Below are 15,389 nucleotides of genomic sequence, written 5' to 3' on the forward strand. Positions count from 1 at the left end.
TATCCTCAATCCGTACGTAATGTTTCAAATCTCATGGCCTCAGGGCTAGACTGGCTTGTGGCTAATGTGAGAATTATATGAATCTTGTGTTTTTCAGACTGTTGATGGACAGAAGCTAAAGCTGGAAGAATCACAGAGGTGGCTCGAGCAAAGAAGGTGAAAATCTTGTTTCTGCGTTAGTTTTCTCATGGAAATTGATGATGGCCTTATTGAAATACCAACCTTCAGTTACTGTTACACATATAGGATTGTGAAATAAGATCGTTGAATAATAAATAAAAATAAACCCATGAAAAATCTAAAAGAAAGGCATTGTCATAAATTGGCCCATCTAAAACGCATAACATACAAATATAGAGCATTAGGCCCATTAAAGCTTTTAACTATCGACTTGAGCAGTCCCACATCGCTCAGACTAGGAAAAGAAGCTGTGTTTATATAGCTATGGAGTCAATGAGGTGATTGTCCCTTCGGGGACATCCGTTAAAATTGGAACGATACAGAGAAGATTAGCATGGCCCCTGCGCAAGGATGACACGCACAAATCGAGAAATGGTCCAAATTTTTTTTGATCTTTTTTTTTCAAATCGGTTTCTTCTTCATCTGTTCTTCTGTGTTTCAGTTTTAGCGTTTCCTGCGTTTTCTTCTTCTGGGTTTCGTTTCTTTACAATGTGTGATTTTACAATAGTTCGTTCGTTCAGTTTTGAAATAATATACGCTTAAAACAATCCGACATGGTGTCGTGGTCATTGTTGCAGTTCTCATGGTCGGGAAGATGCTGTGAACCAATGAAGTACATATCCTTGCTTTGATTAAAACGGTTGGGCTTTATACTCCACTTGAAACAGAGGTTCTGAATGGAAAAAAAAAAAAAAAAAACCAGAGTTTGTTGCTTTGATTGTTTTAAAATCAATTCTTCGAGATACCCGACCACCACAGGATAGTTTTCACTCCACAAAGTTTATAACTAAATGACCCACCACTTTAAATCGAATAAAGTTTACAACTTTGCAACTAATTTAGATCAAAGAAAGTTTGCAACTTTGTAACCAATTTAAATCGAAGAAAGTTAACAACTTTGTAAAGGAAACAAACAAAACATCAAAAAGAGAGAGCTTTGAATGTTATTTTGTAGAGAAGGGCGACACATCACATGCCCATACCAGCCATATCAGGGACATGCGTCTGAGTTTTCTCCTCTGCCTTCACAAGCACTGAGGCCTCTGTTGTTGTCAATAGCAAAGAAACGCTGCGATACAAGAAACAAACACACCATGAATCATAACTTAGTTTTACTTCTAAAGAAACAAGAACAGTTAAGAGTTTTGGAGACTCTCTCTTCTTACCTAGCAGCATCGGTTAAGGCGGTTTTGATAACCTTAACCGGGTCTATGATTCCAGCTTTCACCATATCAACATACGAACCTTACACAAAACAAAGACAGAAAACATTCAGAGTCTGATGAAGTTTGAGCTTTTGGGATGTTCAAAAAAGACAATCTCACTCCCACCTTTAGAAGCATCGAAACCGAAATTGCAATCGTCTTGCTCTAATAACTTGCCGACCACTAAAGAACCATCGTAACCAGCATTTGCAGCTATTGTCAATGCAGGAGCCTGTACAATATTACAAACTTCTTTGTCACGTTTTCATAAGTTTTTGGACTAAAAAGATTTTTCATTGGAAGAAGTTAAGAGATTAAAACCTTGAGAGCATTCTGAACTATCTGAACACCTCTTCTTTGATCCTCGTTTTGAGTTTCAAGGTTGTCTAAAGCCTTTGTAGCGTATAACAGGGCCACACCACCACCTAACATGACCAAACAATTAGAGGAAGTATATAGAGAGAAACAGATAATAATATTTTACTTACCAGGTATGATGCCTTCTTCTACGGCTGCTCTTGTAGCATTCAAAGCATCGGTGACTCTGTCTTTTCTTTCTCCAACTTCAGCTTCACTTGCTCCCCCTACCTAGTATAAGAACCAGACATTTATCAGCTACTTCGCCATGTAAGAGTTATAAATGATTGATGGGTGACTGACTAACCTTGAAGACTGCAACACCACCTGATAGTTTTGAGAGTCGTTCTTGCGTTTTCTCTTTATCAAATGTGGATGTGCTCTTCTCGTTTGCTGACCTTAACTGTACAGCATGAGGATGAAATTAATTATATTTTACTGTAATACAATGAGCAAGATTCATGAAAGAGTAGTGTAAGAAACACTCATATTACCTCTTCACATCTTTCTTCGATCAGCTTCTTGTCGCCACCACCGTGGAGGATGAGAGTATCATCCCGAGAGATAGTGACCTTATTCAAAGAACTTGTATTAGATTAGCATCTAAAGCAGAAACTCTAATATATATATATATATATATATTTTCTTCTCTTACCTTCTTTGCAGTTCCAAGCAATTCAGGACGAATTTTGTCAAGAGTTAGACCACGCTCCTCAGAGATAACCTGTGTGTAAACCAGTGAGTTAAAAAATGAAAAATAAACGTGAGAAAAAACATAACCACATGTTGTTTCTTGAGAAACTTTTTTACCTCTGCACCAGTAAGAACTGCAAGATCATCTAAGCTTGCTTTCCTGTTGTCACCAAAACCTGGAGCCTTGATAGCGCATACCTTAAGCCCAGCATGATGCTTGTTGAGAATCAGCATAGCTAATGCATCACTCTCTACATCTTCTGCTACAACAAGAAGTGGCCTGCTGCTCTGCACAACCACAATCGATAAGAGAAACAAGTGAGCGGCACTTTTTAATAGAAAAATTCTAATAATAGGTAATCAAGGGAAGGTATTACCTTCACAGCTGCCTCTAGAACTTTCAACAGCGAGTTCATGTCTGAAACCTTCTTCTCGTGAATGAGGATGATGGGATTCTCAAGCTCCTGGAAAAAAAATGCATATTTAGTCTAAAAACCATTCCTTGCCTTCACATATCAGACCAAAGAGAAAGATATGATGAACTTACGCATTTCTGAGTCTTCTCATCTGTGATGAAGTAAGGAGAGATGTAACCTCTGGCTAGCTTCATTCCTTCCACTACTTCTAGCTCGTTCTCTAAAGTATTCCCATCCTGAGTAGTTTAAGAAACGATGATGAGATATATAGCGATAAGTCAATCATTATCTGATCTAATAGCAAGGCATGAGAGAGCAAAGAAAGCTTACAGCAACAGTGATAACTCCTTCCTTTCCAACTTTCTCCATGGCTCTTGCAATTAATTCCCCAATCTCACGCTCTCCGTTTGCAGATATAGTAGCAACCTGTCAAAATAACAAATGCCATGGCAGTAAGAGATCAACTTCTGGTTATAATCATGACAATGAACCTGTTTTGAAATTCACCTGTGTGATCTCCTCTGGGGTACTAATCATAACAGCTCTGCTTTTCAAATCACAGACAACCGCATTAATTGCCATGTTTATGCCACTACGCAGATCCATCACATTCACACCAGCAGCCACCGACTTGCAACCTTCGGTGAGTATGGCCTGAGTCAAAACAGTCGCACAAGTGGTACCTTTACAACACAAAAGAAAGCAAACAGAAATTAAGACTGTCTCTGCATCGTGTTTTCAAGATAGTAAAAAACGTATCCAAGATGTTTAACTGAATCAAGAGAGGGAATCAAGTCAATATACCATCTCCAGCAACCTTGTTAGTGGCATTAGCGACCTGTTTAACGAGCTCAGCACCCATGTTCTTAGCTTTTGACTCAAATGAAATGCTTTTGGCCACGGTGACACCATCCTTTGTGATCTTTGGTGCGCCATAGCTGCTCTCAATTATCACATTCCTTCCCTAAACCAATAAAGATATTGAGATTGATATTTGCACTGCATTGATGATATAAACCTTCTGAAAACAAAAACAAAAAAAAAAAAAAAAAAAAAAAAAATTACCTTTGGGCCCATGGTTACTTTGACAGCTTCAGCAACCTCGGATACACCTTGCAACATAGCAGCACGAGCCCCAACCCCAAAACTGATGTCCTTAGCCACATAGTTTCTGCTGCTTATTATCCTTCCAGAAACCTTCCATGGTAAGAGAGAACACCAAAACATACATTTATTAAATAACTGAAGCTAGAACCTAGAAGATCTTCAACATCATTTGGACCGACTAAAACAGAGAGCGTTTGCAAATTGTAGAAGCTTAAAGGTAGAAACTTTAAGATGCAAATCCCTAACTTTTTGTTTCATTGCATCAACATTTCTAGCAGTATCTCGATTGCAAACAGGAATGCAGTAATCAAAGTTGAAATAAGATCTATAGTAAGTTCAGGAGACTCACCAGTTTCCTGGAAGTAGAGGAGCTGCAAGACAATTAAACCCAGAAAGATCAGTTCGAATTTGATCGAGAAGAGTGTTAAGTTAACAGAATAAGGTCAGTGAGTGAAACGTACCCAATTGAAGAAGATAACTTTGACAGCACTCTGTGCATTTTCGCTTGCAGAGAAAACTAGAGACAGAGAGGGGCTTCAAAGGGTTTAGGGTTTTTACTATCACACGATGATCAGGAATGTATTATAGTTTCGTCGAGGAAAGGAAAAAGAGAATTAAAGTCTGGAACTTTCCATCTTAGTGGGTCAGCTCTGTTTCTGCAACTCCAAGATTAGTTTTTTTCGTTCTTCCATAGGCCCATTTTACATTCTAATGGCCCAAACCACATCACTATAGAACTCACTCGCAGGCAAAATGATTAGTGTATTGTTGTGTGGGGGCATTAGAATGTTTGTGTAAGGAACACATACATAAGGGCGGCTAATGGCACCCTCCAAGATTGCACCAATGTTGTTGATCAGATGGCTCTCGTTGAATCCATCTAATCAACACCAAAAATGAGAGCTACCCTTTTGTTAAGGTAACGAAATTTTAAAGTTTCTACTTTCTAGGTTCATGGGCTCTCGGACAAACAAAGCTTAAGCTTGCCTACTTCTTTGTTCTATGAGCTTGTGTCAATGGTAACGGATTTTCCTGGAGTAGAACCAGAGCTGCTGCTGTTGCTTTCACTTTCTCCATTGGCTTAAGCCCAAGTTCATTTGATAATTTATACTGCTAACAGTTTGGTTCACATTAACAACTGTCTGTTAACTGTTTATATCTTGTTCGGGTCAGTAAGTTGTCTGGCAAAGTCTATAACTGTTGGTTGCTCGATCCATGTAGCCTTAAGGCCAGATATCAAAAAGAATAGAATAAGATACTTCTATTTCTAAAATTCGTAACGGAAAAACTTTATCATCCCCCACACTTGGGATTTGATCTAATAAAAGGATAATCAGCTAAAAAGTTGACCAAAATAGAGGTAGTCTTTATCTTGAAGATGAAGTCTCAATGGTGTTCCATTCACCTATGGCTATGACTATCATGCCTCTGTGTTGTCCCTCTTTTTTTTTTTTTTGGCAATACATCATGCAAAAATATCATCTGCAAACAATGGTTCTTCACCATTCACAGAATCTCCTTCAGGTGCACACTCTATTTGCTCATAGTTAAGTTGCCTAGACGCTTCATACACAGCAACACCAACACTCACCGACAGATTCAAACATCTCACATACGTTTCCACCATCGGTATACGTATGGTCCCACCTCCATATAACTCGCTTTTGCAGTCTGACAGCGCTTCAGGAGGTAGACCGCTTGTCTCTGACCCGAACAGGAGGTAATCGCCTCTTCTGTAAGAAAATTCCTGCATCAATCAAGTTGTGACAGTTGAGAACAAAAGCACCATCCTCTCTTGATGCAATGGATCATTTCAACTTTCTTCTAACCATTTTTTCAGTTACCTAATTTCTAAATGGCTATTGCTAAGAAACGCAGTGAGGTGTAGGAGACATGCAACTTACTGAATGTATCTTTGTTCCTCTTTTGGTGAAAGCTATCATCCGTTTCTCTCCCTCCTAATATAAAAAATAGACATATATACATGTCAAGTCAAATCAGACATATCCAGGGAACTGAAAGTAGTAGTGTTGAGGTGATGGAGAAACCTGTTTCCTGAAATATTCTTGAAACTCAGCCCATGAGCTGTGCGCTTTGACAACCACAAAGCTAAATGCTTTAAGTTAAGGGGCATGAATCTCACAACCTCTAACCATTAATAGTAACAAATGATATGCTTATGCAAGGGAAGGAACCAAAAAAAAAAAAAGAACATAGTTTAAGTGTGTATAGAAGAAACTAAAACTAGGTTGGGGGATACGGCCAATAATCCAAACCAGCTCGCTTTACTTTGGCGTCATCCACTTGAAAACCTAATGGCTGAAGCAGGAGAGATCAGATAAACACTTGGCAACAATGAATCAATTATATAAGGGGATAACATGAATGTACCCCGACTAAATGCAGTCCAACAGCTGAAGCAGCACATGTTCTTGCAATGCAACCTGTGTTTCCAGGAATCTGTCAAAGGAAGGAGCAACGAGTAGATATCTATATAAGCCACAAGTGTCTGAAGACGCCACTACCAAACCAAAACAATGCAGTAGTAACGTTTATGTGTTCAGTGTTTCTTGGTGATTGAGCCTAACCTGAGGAGAGACCAAGACTACTTGAAGAAGCTTACTCCTCGCATCTTCTTTAACTCCTTCTCCTGCCCCACGCGGCAGGGCATTACTTCTCTTGTCCTTGTCCGAGAGAGGAGGAGGAGACAGAATCTTGGTGGAAAATGAAGTGATGGAGAGAGACAGCCTGCGCTTGAGGTTGAGATGAGTTAAGCCAAGAGAAGGCAAGAGGCGGTCACTTGACTGGTGCCGGAGATGAAACGGTCTTGAAGCTATAAAGAAGCTCAGACTGCTCCGGCCGCAACTCCCCATTCTTCCCCAGCCAACCTACTTCCTTCCTTCCTCCGCAGATACTGTTGCTTCAGCACGCGTTGAAAATAATATCATTTGGGCCCAAATTGCCAATATGTAGGCCCATTTATTTTTCAGACCATTCCCCATGCCTGATCTGATCTCATGCCTAGTTCATGTCCGAGACCAATCTTTTAATGTTTCAAGTTGAAAACTGAGTGAAACACCCTGCTATACCATAGCATTGAGCCATTGAGAAACTGAAACTCTCTTCAATCATCAAACCAATCTTTTAAGTTTCACCATTCTTTCATCAGATACAATAAACCACATTAATACAGAACTCGCAAACAAACCAGGAGTATTTTTTTTTTTGTCTGCATCATGTCTAGGAACATACAAGATAGGTACCAATGCCTTCAGAGACATAAACATATGGCCCTCGGTGAACCCCTCTGATCAACACCAAAACTGAGAGCTATCCTTTTGTAAGGGTACCGAAATTTAAAGTGTCTAGGTTCGTGGACTCGGACAAACAACAGCTTAAGCTTGTCTAGTTCTTTGTTCTATGAACTTGTGTCAATGGGAACAGATTTTGCCGGAGAAGAACCAGAGCTGCTGCTGCTACTGCTTTCTCCATTGGTTGTAACATCGGATTGAGCTGAAGCTGAGGAGTTCATAGAACTCTGGTTGGTATTTGTGGATGGAGCTTGTCCTTCTTCCGCGAGTTTCTTAAGGAGGTTCATGACCGTTGGAAGGAACTTGGTTGACAAGGAAAGAAGTCCAGGTAGCTGTTATTGATCACAGATGAAACATTGGCTTTTCAGAGAGATTATAAATGAGAATAATTTTAAGAACAGTGGCAATAAGGATGTTGGAAACTTGCTCATACCGCTCCATGTTGGAATTCTCCTGAAATATTCAACTGCACCCACAAGGCTTTGGAAACAAGGTATCCAACGAACAGAACACCGAGCCACAGAGGATTTCTGCCACAAGAGAAGCAAGGAAAGAAGAGAAAGGTGAGTGGGGAGAATCTCCTTTATCTGAAAAACAAACTCAATTCAAAAGAATGGGTAAAGAGTACCTTAAGAGAGTCATAAACTCATTAAATCCAAGAACTACCAGGGCAAGGATTGCCCATGGAGGTGGCAACCAGTTGTTATTCCGTCGGTTAGCTTCCTGAAATTCAATGTTACCATATGAGAAAACAGAGAGTTCTAATAACATATCTTTGTAACTTTTAATAAGCGTACCTGTGCAGAAATAGCCTGTGTAACGGTATATTCTGTCTCGTTTTTGAATTGTCTCCACAGTGATTTACACTGTACAGGTGTGATCAACGTCTTTTCTGGTGCAACCTTATTAAAAAAGAAGGTAATGATATATAAGACCATTTGTATTTTCATTATAAATGCTGAGTGAGGTTTTAGTCACCTGCTCCCAAGTGCTTGAAGCGAGTGAATCAATTGTGCTGATGCTCTTGCTGGTAGCACTGTTACTTGTAGAATTGACCAGAGCGAGAGTCAGTGTCTTCTCAATATTGTCGAGTTCATCTTCCAAGCGGATAACAGCCATAACAGACAATAGCTTCAAGGACTATAAAAAAGATAACAAGGTTGTAACATCAAAATCTGGAAAAAGTTTGAACGAGTCGCAGAATCGGAGCTATAAGGTAGGGTTCATACTGCAGAACGAGCCATTTTGGTGATTGCTCTGATATCCTCCTTTCCACTCCAAATACGTGGCATTGAATCAGAATCATGGCTGAAGATTGTAGTAAACCTGTGTAGAAATTTGTTTAATCAGAAAGCTGTGTACAAGATGGAAGTTATGGATAATGACAAAGTAGTATAATAAAATGGTGTTACCTATCCTTCATGCGCATCAACGCTCTTCCAGCCTCTTCCTTTGCCTTGGTTTCAACAACACCACGTGCATAGCTCTCAAGGTCAGTGAGCATTTTATTCCGTGTTTCATCGTCCATATCAAATCCAGATAATGCGTCGGAGAGACCATAGACAGCCAATTCTCCTTCTCGTTTTAGTAGATTTCTTATTGCTGGCCATGTTTCATCATTAGCTCCATCCAGGAGAGCTTCCACCGGTCCAGATAATGCAGCATTTAGTTTTGACTGCAATGACGATTATCTATTAGGAAGGTCCAGATAGCAGTTGACACCTGTTTGGTGCTAGATAATCAAGATCAATATGTATGCCTTTATTCTGCTTAAGAATTCTATTTACCTCATACAGAGTAGTCAGTTCAGACAACTTTGCAGTACGAACAGAAGAGATGTGTGCCTCAATGTCACGCTGAAGCTTTTCCCGAGTTTTACATGTATCCCAGTTTGCTTGTTCAATAACAGCCTCTGCCAAAAAAAAAACATTTAGTACTTATTTCGTATGATAATCTTCAGATTCCAATATGATATCCCATATATCACAATCTTTTCAGTAGTATCAGCAACGATGGGCTATACCTTCACATCCTTTATCAAACTTAGACACGCAAGACTGAGCGCAAACGTCCGCTGATGATGAAAAGCCTTCTCCCGCATTTAAGGCCTTCTCGAAAGCATCCTTGAAGTTTTCAAGTGCTCCAGATCTCAAATGTCCAAGCAAGTCTTGGAAAGTTGGTTGAACAAGCTGCATAAGGCAATAAGAAAATGAGTGCACAATACTAACATCAGGCGACGCATGATTGCAACAGAACACGAGTATAACAGTCACAAGTTAAAAGAGTATATGCATTACTTGCAATAGTTTTTCTTGCAGCTGTTGTCTCTTGGACGATCTTACACCTTCTTCAAAATATGTCGCCTCAGTGTCATACCTATGAAAAACACCAGGACACACATGAAAATGAAACCCTACTGTTCTAGAATCTAATATATGCATAGGAAACCTAAAATTCAATAAAGTCGGCGAACAATAAAACTGCATACGACAATTTAGCACGAAAATCTTACTCTGATAAGCAAGACTGGAGGATTGAGCTCAGCTTTTTTCCAAATCCGGAAACAGGACCAGACTGTACAGCTTCTTCCAATTCACGCCAATTCTATACAATGTTTAGACAAGATTATTAACAACGACGTCACTGAAAAGGATAAAGCGTGAAGCAGTATTAAGAAAATTCACCTCATTCGCAATAAAACCAGCAAACTTTTCATTGGCAATTTCCTCGCATCGCACAGTTGCTACCATGACCTGCGCGCATAGGCATCGCATAAATAACAAGACTAGAAGGAACATTAACAAAACTAGAGCCTGTAGCAAGCAAAATTACCTTGTGAGCTGGAAGGTCCAAGTCTTTGTTGTCTTTGATGACTTGCCACATCTGTTTTGCGCTAAAAGCAAACGCATTAGCAGGGACAACTCCTCGTCTATCACCAGCAAGTCCGCCAGGTGCGACAGAGTGGAAGAACCGTTGTCTCAAATTAGCAACCTTTCATTTACCAAAAAAAAAATATTGGAAAGGCATTAGTATCACATACAAAGCCATCTGTCGAGTAAGTCACTAAGGTAACCCTGGAGTTTAATTATGAATGAACCTGCTCTTTGAATAGCTCTTCCTTTTCTTCGTAACTATTGAGAGCAATTACTTCAACCTGTCACACAAGAAACAGTTCCATTTCTTGTTCCTAGCAGAAGAAGAATGATACTAAGTTCTTATAATATAGTCAAGCAGACGTACATTGAAGAAATCACTAAGTGGAGTTTCTTTGTGTGCTTGAGGCTTGGGGACTGCATCCCAGATCTGCATTTATGGACAAGCTATAAGGGCTTGCATAGTCAAAGCACATAAAAGCTAAAGAATGTCTCTTATTTTACCTTTTGAATGTCTTCCCTTAGCACTGGTTCTAAATTTTCCAATGGCGTCTGCAAATATTCATCCACAACTTATAATCCAGAAAATAGAATGATGAAGAAAAGAAATAACAAGATAGCTACCACTAACTATATGGAGAAACAAAAATACATACCCGTGTTTTATCTCTTATGACAAACATCAAAGTTGTTTTCCGCGGACTAAACAACCTCATCATAACCTGATCGCATGTAGCAGGAAAAGCAAAGAGTGTTGAGACTTCAGATCAGCAATAACTCATACTGATAAGAAGATGCAGACAATTTACCTGGAACACAGTCTTCAAAAGGGGTTTGTTTGCTGCTTGCTCCCGACCAATATCATGACACCACCTGCATTATACATCGGGGAACCAGTATGTCATAAGATAAAGATAGAAAAAGAAGTCCTGCTATTTATCGAAGAAAGTAGAGTACAGAAGACCACTCACATGTTGATGAGAACTATGTCTGAGACAGCAAGTGCAAAAAGAGCACTCTGTTTCTCGAAAGCAGTATCATCCTAAAAGCCAAATATAAGGAAACTATACGTAAGTAATCCATTATGCACACACATATTCTTTTTCAAGAAAGCACTTATTAAGACTAAAACAACGCATGAGACTCTAATCAATAGTCAATACAAATCAAAAGTCATTCACAATCAGTACCAACGCTCTAAATAAGATTATACTAACTGGCGTTTGATACAAATATAGTAAAAGAACAAGATATGACAAGGACCGAGGCTACACACCTCTCCACGCTCTCTCCCATCGGTACCCTCCAGATCCATCACAACGGTGCAAGGCTCAATACCAGCGCATCTAGCAATCCAGATACCCTTAGTCGTCTGGGACCTGAAAACAAGGAAATTCAAGGGTTGAAGAATCTTAAATTATAAGCTAACTGTTCCTCCCACAAAGTATAGAAAGAGCAGGACATACCTTCCTCTAAAAGCATCCATTTCTCTAAAGTTCGTTCCAAACAAATGATTCAAGAGGGTACTCTTCCCTGCAAATCCAACCACAATCACTTCAAAATCAGCCCCAAACACATGGATCCAGAAGAAGCAAAAGCTTTTGCATTACATACCACTACTCTGAGGACCCATGATCGAGACAACCGCATACGAAAGACCACATTCTTCGAGTTTAACCTCCTTGATAAAATTATCAACCCCGGAAACATTAAAGGTACCATCTCCATCAATAAGCTGAGTAGAGCACGCGGCATCTGCACATAAGAAAGAAATCAAATAAGAAAACTCTGTACAAGTAAAGATCAAACCGTCTCTGAACAAAGCAAGATCTTGCGTGTATTCAATAACTACTTCAAAGTCTTAGACTTTTCATTAAACCCAGAATCCTTACTTATGGTGAAGAACTGCTAATCTCACAAAAACCCAAACCAAATTTCAGATTTTTTTCAGTTACAAGATCCCAAATTTCGACAGTAATCAAGCAAATCCAACCTCTTTATAATCAAATCATAGACACTCAGAAGACAGAAGAATCAAATCATCAAACACCTTATGAGCAAAGAGATTTACAAAAGATATAGATCACAAACCCTAAATCAAAGAGCTTACAAAAGAAACTGAAATCGAAAACGAATAACGCTTGGATCAGAAAAAAAAAAAAAAAAAAAAAAAAAAAAAAAAAAAAAAAAGAAAAACGGATCCACGAGATCAGGAACATTTATGGAGCAGAGAGATACCCATTGTCGCACAAGGATGCCTAGTGATGAATGCAGAAGAAGGAGAGAGAGAGAGATCTCAAGAGGGAGAAGTCGAGAGCTTTGATGCACCGCTGCTGCTTTAAGACGACTGGTTCTGGTAAGGTCATACAACCTTCTTTCTTTTATTTGACAACCAACAAAAAAAAAATGCCAAAAAGTGATTATTTTTTTAATTCCCAACGAATATCTACTTTTTACGATTTATATTTTATTTCGCTTACCCCAATATTCACCGATAAATATATGATTTTACGCCATTTACCGATTAATTATAAGTTTTTTTTCTTTTTGAGAAATGAATTGATTAATTATAAGTTTAGGTCCAATTAACTATTTTCTTCAATTAATAAATTTTTCTCCGTTTCAAAAACAAGTAGCATTTTAAAATATTTTTATTAAATTTGTATTAAGTGATAATAGTAAATTGTAAAAAAAATTAAAATTAATTGTATTTACTAGATTACAATCGGTTAAAACTGTAAAAATAATAAATTATTAAATTAATATATTTATAATTAAAATTAGAATATTTTTAATAGGTGTGAAAATTTTAAAATATACACTATTCTAAAACAGAAAAATGTCAACTACAAAAATATCAATGGAGCATATCTGATCATTTTAATTTATAAATAATACCCTAGTTTGAGGAAAACAATAATTTTCAGGTAAAAGATCACTAAAGAATAATAATGTAAATTTCAATCAACGAAATTATGATATACTCATTACATTGGTCGCAAAAGAGAAACTGGGTCCCACGTGGGCATATAAACACATTGATGTGTATGGCTGGACAATAATAGGACCCACACAAAAGCCCAGTTTTCGGTGGGATCCACTTAGCCGCCTCTTAACCTTTGTTAAAGTTGGACGGTGGTGTGATCTAGGCGGCTCCGGCATAGCGACAACGTGGAAGTTCCACCGTCCGATTACTTCTCGTTAACCACTGTGATGCTCAGATAATATAGCCGTCATTTTTTTAGCGTCAAACATCGACAGTTTTTTTTAATGTGATATTTTCTTGAGTGACGAGCCAAGTTTAAAATGAGGCCCAAAATAGGCCCAGTTTAGAGAAAGAAACCCACATCCACAAAGACCTTATAATATCTTGATAAATTACAATAACGCCATCGGTATGTTTGTTTATTAAATTGGGCCTACAGCCCAAGCCCATGTAGATTTCGTCTTCCGAGAGAGGGGGAGTGAGCTCAGGGAAGCAATCGCCAGTCTCGGAGAAGGGGGAGAAGACAATGGCTGCCAAAACCCTGATCAGGTCAGGAGCTTCGCTAATGAATCGGTTTCTGTCCAAGCCTACGACGAATCTTGTGCAGAACAATCTCAGATCGTTTCAGCAGATAGCTCCCCAGCGACAAGAACTCCCGCCGTGTTTTTTGTTCCCGTCGTTGACGAATCTACAGAACTCGCTTAATCCGCGCGTTAACGACACTGTTACTCTTCAAGAGCTCACGGAACGTGGGTTCCTTCACCCATCTGGTCTTCCTTCACTCGAGTTCTTCTTACCTGAAGGTTTACTTCTCTGCTCTCTTACCTCCATTTGAGTGCATCTGTCATTAGCTTAGATTGGTAATTAGCAATAACTCCTAAGGTTTATGATGATTTGATCAGTGTTCTGTTATCTAAAGATTTGATCTTTGAGGGGAATGAGAAAGTTTTCTTGCTTGAAAAAAGATTAAAGACAGAACCTTTATGTGGTTTATTATTGTTAATTTGTCCATATACTGCTTGTGGAAGCACTTGATTACGGTTTTGGTATTCTGTTTTTTTTTTTTTTTGTTGGAAACGGGATTGTAAAGTGCTTGTAGGAGGAGGGTGATGAATCTGGCTATGCTGTGCAGAGTTTCATATAGTGCTTAGAATCTTGAGAATTTCAGTCTGTTGTTTATTGAGCTTTAGTGTGTTGCAACGTTGCACATCTTGCTGCTCTGTGGTACTATGCTATGTTGTGGGAGAGTTGCATATAGTGCATGTTCAGTATGTTGTTTATTGAGCTTTAGTGACTTTACATTTTGCTGCTCTACGGTGCCTGCTTAATATCTTTGTTTTTTAATGATGTAGTCGATCCATCAAGTGAGCCGTTGCTTTTATTTCCCAAGAGGACATTCCAGCCTAGCACCATCAGGCGCAAACGTAACCATGGATTCTTCGCCCGGTATGTCTCTCTTTGTATTAAACCTCCGTGTTTCAGTCCAAGAATAGAGTCAAATCTTTGCTCTTTCTCGTTCATATTAGAGGAATTTGTTGTTTAGCACTAATAGAAAGTAAGAAGAGGATTGTTCGTTTGTACATGGTGTTTGAGCGACCTATTTGATTAGTGAATGTTTGAATATGAACAGCAAAGCAACCAAAGGTGGACGGAGAGTCATAGCTCGGAGAATAGCAAAAGGGCGTCACAGAGTCACTGCCTAGAGTCCCTCTTTAATCTTTTCTATGAATCTCCAGCTATCAGATAGGCCGGCTACGTCTCTGTCCTTACAGGCTAGAAAATCTGAAACTTTGGATCTCATAAATACCTTGGATGTATCAATATCCATGTTTTTGACGTGTTGTTTTGGATCTTGGAGTCGAGGTGGAGTCACAGTTTATAAAGATCTCAGCATCTTTTATTTTCTAACAATTTCAACTCCTTTTGAATGGTTACTTTACATCAAAGAATAAGTTTTTCTACATGATGCTTAATTACGTACATATATGAGCTCATTATTTGTGTATAGGTATAGTAGCCTTATCCAACAAAGTCACACGGAGCATGAGTATAACTCTTGTCACTGAACACGTATACTATACAAAGAGCTGTATGATATTTTTTTGAGCAACAGAGCTGTATGATATATGGCACATAATACTGCAGTAACACTTACTATCAGATTTATAAAATTAAACTTGATTAGTGTGAAAAATTGTTCTTTAACTGATGTGAAACTGTGATGCAAACGAGGCCATAGAGCTGAGGAATGGCTCTGCAGT

General features: G+C 38.8%; 4 protein-coding genes across 5 annotated transcripts; 1 reads left to right on the forward strand and 3 right to left on the reverse strand.

The window, feature by feature from the left end:
- Window positions 1-989: 989 nt before the first annotated feature.
- LOC106328439 (chaperonin CPN60-like 2, mitochondrial) lies at window positions 990-4,586 on the reverse strand. Its single transcript, XM_013766883.1, has 17 exons — window positions 4,420-4,586; window positions 4,308-4,329; window positions 3,917-4,048; window positions 3,656-3,815; window positions 3,359-3,534; window positions 3,182-3,277; window positions 2,983-3,087; window positions 2,813-2,899; window positions 2,553-2,723; window positions 2,398-2,466; window positions 2,237-2,314; window positions 2,050-2,145; window positions 1,874-1,973; window positions 1,707-1,810; window positions 1,512-1,617; window positions 1,347-1,425; window positions 990-1,249 (listed from the first exon to the last, which is right to left on the reverse strand). Exons 1-17 carry the CDS (start codon window positions 4,455-4,457, stop codon window positions 1,150-1,152), a joined length of 1,719 nt encoding a protein of 572 aa, XP_013622337.1. The 5' UTR covers window positions 4,458-4,586; the 3' UTR covers window positions 990-1,149.
- Window positions 4,587-5,199: 613 nt separating this feature from the next.
- LOC106335103 (putative tRNA (cytidine(34)-2'-O)-methyltransferase) lies at window positions 5,200-6,975 on the reverse strand. 2 transcript variants are annotated; one of them, XM_013773530.1, is made up of 7 exons: window positions 6,547-6,975; window positions 6,350-6,418; window positions 6,219-6,277; window positions 6,007-6,067; window positions 5,863-5,916; window positions 5,405-5,705; window positions 5,200-5,345 (listed from the first exon to the last, which is right to left on the reverse strand). In XM_013773530.1, exons 1-6 carry the CDS (start codon window positions 6,829-6,831, stop codon window positions 5,424-5,426), a joined length of 810 nt encoding a protein of 269 aa, XP_013628984.1. In that variant the 5' UTR covers window positions 6,832-6,975; the 3' UTR covers window positions 5,200-5,345; window positions 5,405-5,423. The 2 variants fall into 2 exon arrangements, with proteins under 2 accessions (XP_013628984.1, XP_013628983.1); XM_013773529.1 differs by having other exon boundaries at window positions 5,200-5,705; window positions 6,547-6,972.
- A 111-nt stretch (window positions 6,976-7,086) lies between these two features.
- Window positions 7,087-12,540, reverse strand: LOC106335101 (protein ROOT HAIR DEFECTIVE 3-like). Its single transcript, XM_013773528.1, has 23 exons — window positions 12,381-12,540; window positions 11,757-11,897; window positions 11,609-11,675; window positions 11,419-11,521; window positions 11,114-11,184; window positions 10,952-11,015; window positions 10,799-10,864; window positions 10,647-10,694; window positions 10,510-10,572; window positions 10,367-10,423; window positions 10,102-10,260; window positions 9,954-10,022; window positions 9,782-9,873; window positions 9,567-9,645; window positions 9,293-9,458; window positions 9,057-9,181; window positions 8,682-8,944; window positions 8,499-8,595; window positions 8,248-8,409; window positions 8,067-8,171; window positions 7,898-7,992; window positions 7,703-7,799; window positions 7,087-7,601 (listed from the first exon to the last, which is right to left on the reverse strand). Exons 1-23 carry the CDS (start codon window positions 12,382-12,384, stop codon window positions 7,377-7,379), a joined length of 2,418 nt encoding a protein of 805 aa, XP_013628982.1. The 5' UTR covers window positions 12,385-12,540; the 3' UTR covers window positions 7,087-7,376.
- Window positions 12,541-13,601: 1,061 nt separating this feature from the next.
- On the forward strand, window positions 13,602-15,089 carry LOC106332320. Its single transcript, XM_013770789.1, has 3 exons — window positions 13,602-13,931; window positions 14,481-14,574; window positions 14,759-15,089. Exons 1-3 carry the CDS (start codon window positions 13,655-13,657, stop codon window positions 14,829-14,831), a joined length of 444 nt encoding a protein of 147 aa, XP_013626243.1. The 5' UTR covers window positions 13,602-13,654; the 3' UTR covers window positions 14,832-15,089.
- Window positions 15,090-15,389: the final 300 nt, after the last annotated feature.

This window comes from Brassica oleracea, chromosome C3 (genome assembly GCF_000695525.1).
Source record: "Brassica oleracea var. oleracea cultivar TO1000 chromosome C3, BOL, whole genome shotgun sequence".
Classification (NCBI taxonomy): domain Eukaryota; kingdom Viridiplantae; phylum Streptophyta; class Magnoliopsida; order Brassicales; family Brassicaceae; genus Brassica; species Brassica oleracea.

Excerpts from the sequence above, each read along its gene's own strand:
- LOC106332320 (XM_013770789.1), top strand. The coding sequence starts at position 13,655 with ATGGCTGCCAAAACCCTGATCAGGTCAGGAGCTTCGCTAATGAATCGG. Across the intron at positions 13,932-14,480 it reads CGAGTTCTTCTTACCTGAAG|TCGATCCATCAAGTGAGCCG; the intron begins GTTTACTTCTCT and ends TTAATGATGTAG. Across the intron at positions 14,575-14,758 it reads AACCATGGATTCTTCGCCCG|CAAAGCAACCAAAGGTGGAC; the intron begins GTATGTCTCTCT and ends GAATATGAACAG.
- LOC106335101 (XM_013773528.1), bottom strand. Across the intron at positions 9,182-9,292 it reads GTTTGATAAAGGATGTGAAG|AGGCTGTTATTGAACAAGCA; the intron begins GTATAGCCCATC and ends TTTTTTTGGCAG. Across the intron at positions 7,800-7,897 it reads GAGTTTATGACTCTCTTAAG|AAATCCTCTGTGGCTCGGTG; the intron begins GTACTCTTTACC and ends CTCTTGTGGCAG.
- LOC106328439 (XM_013766883.1), bottom strand. The coding sequence starts at position 4,457 with ATGCACAGAGTGCTGTCAAAGTTATCTTCTTCAATTGG. Across the intron at positions 3,535-3,655 it reads TAACAAGGTTGCTGGAGATG|GTACCACTTGTGCGACTGTT; the intron begins GTATATTGACTT and ends TGTGTTGTAAAG. Across the intron at positions 2,467-2,552 it reads CAGTTCTTACTGGTGCAGAG|GTTATCTCTGAGGAGCGTGG; the intron begins GTAAAAAAGTTT and ends GTTTACACACAG.
- LOC106335103 (XM_013773530.1), bottom strand. The coding sequence starts at position 6,831 with ATGGGGAGTTGCGGCCGGAGCAGTCTGAGCTTCTTTATAGCTTCAAGA. Across the intron at positions 6,419-6,546 it reads TAGTCTTGGTCTCTCCTCAG|ATTCCTGGAAACACAGGTTG; the intron begins GTTAGGCTCAAT and ends TTCCTTTGACAG. Across the intron at positions 6,068-6,218 it reads GCTGGTTTGGATTATTGGCC|CTTTGTGGTTGTCAAAGCGC; the intron begins GTATCCCCCAAC and ends TAAAGCATTTAG.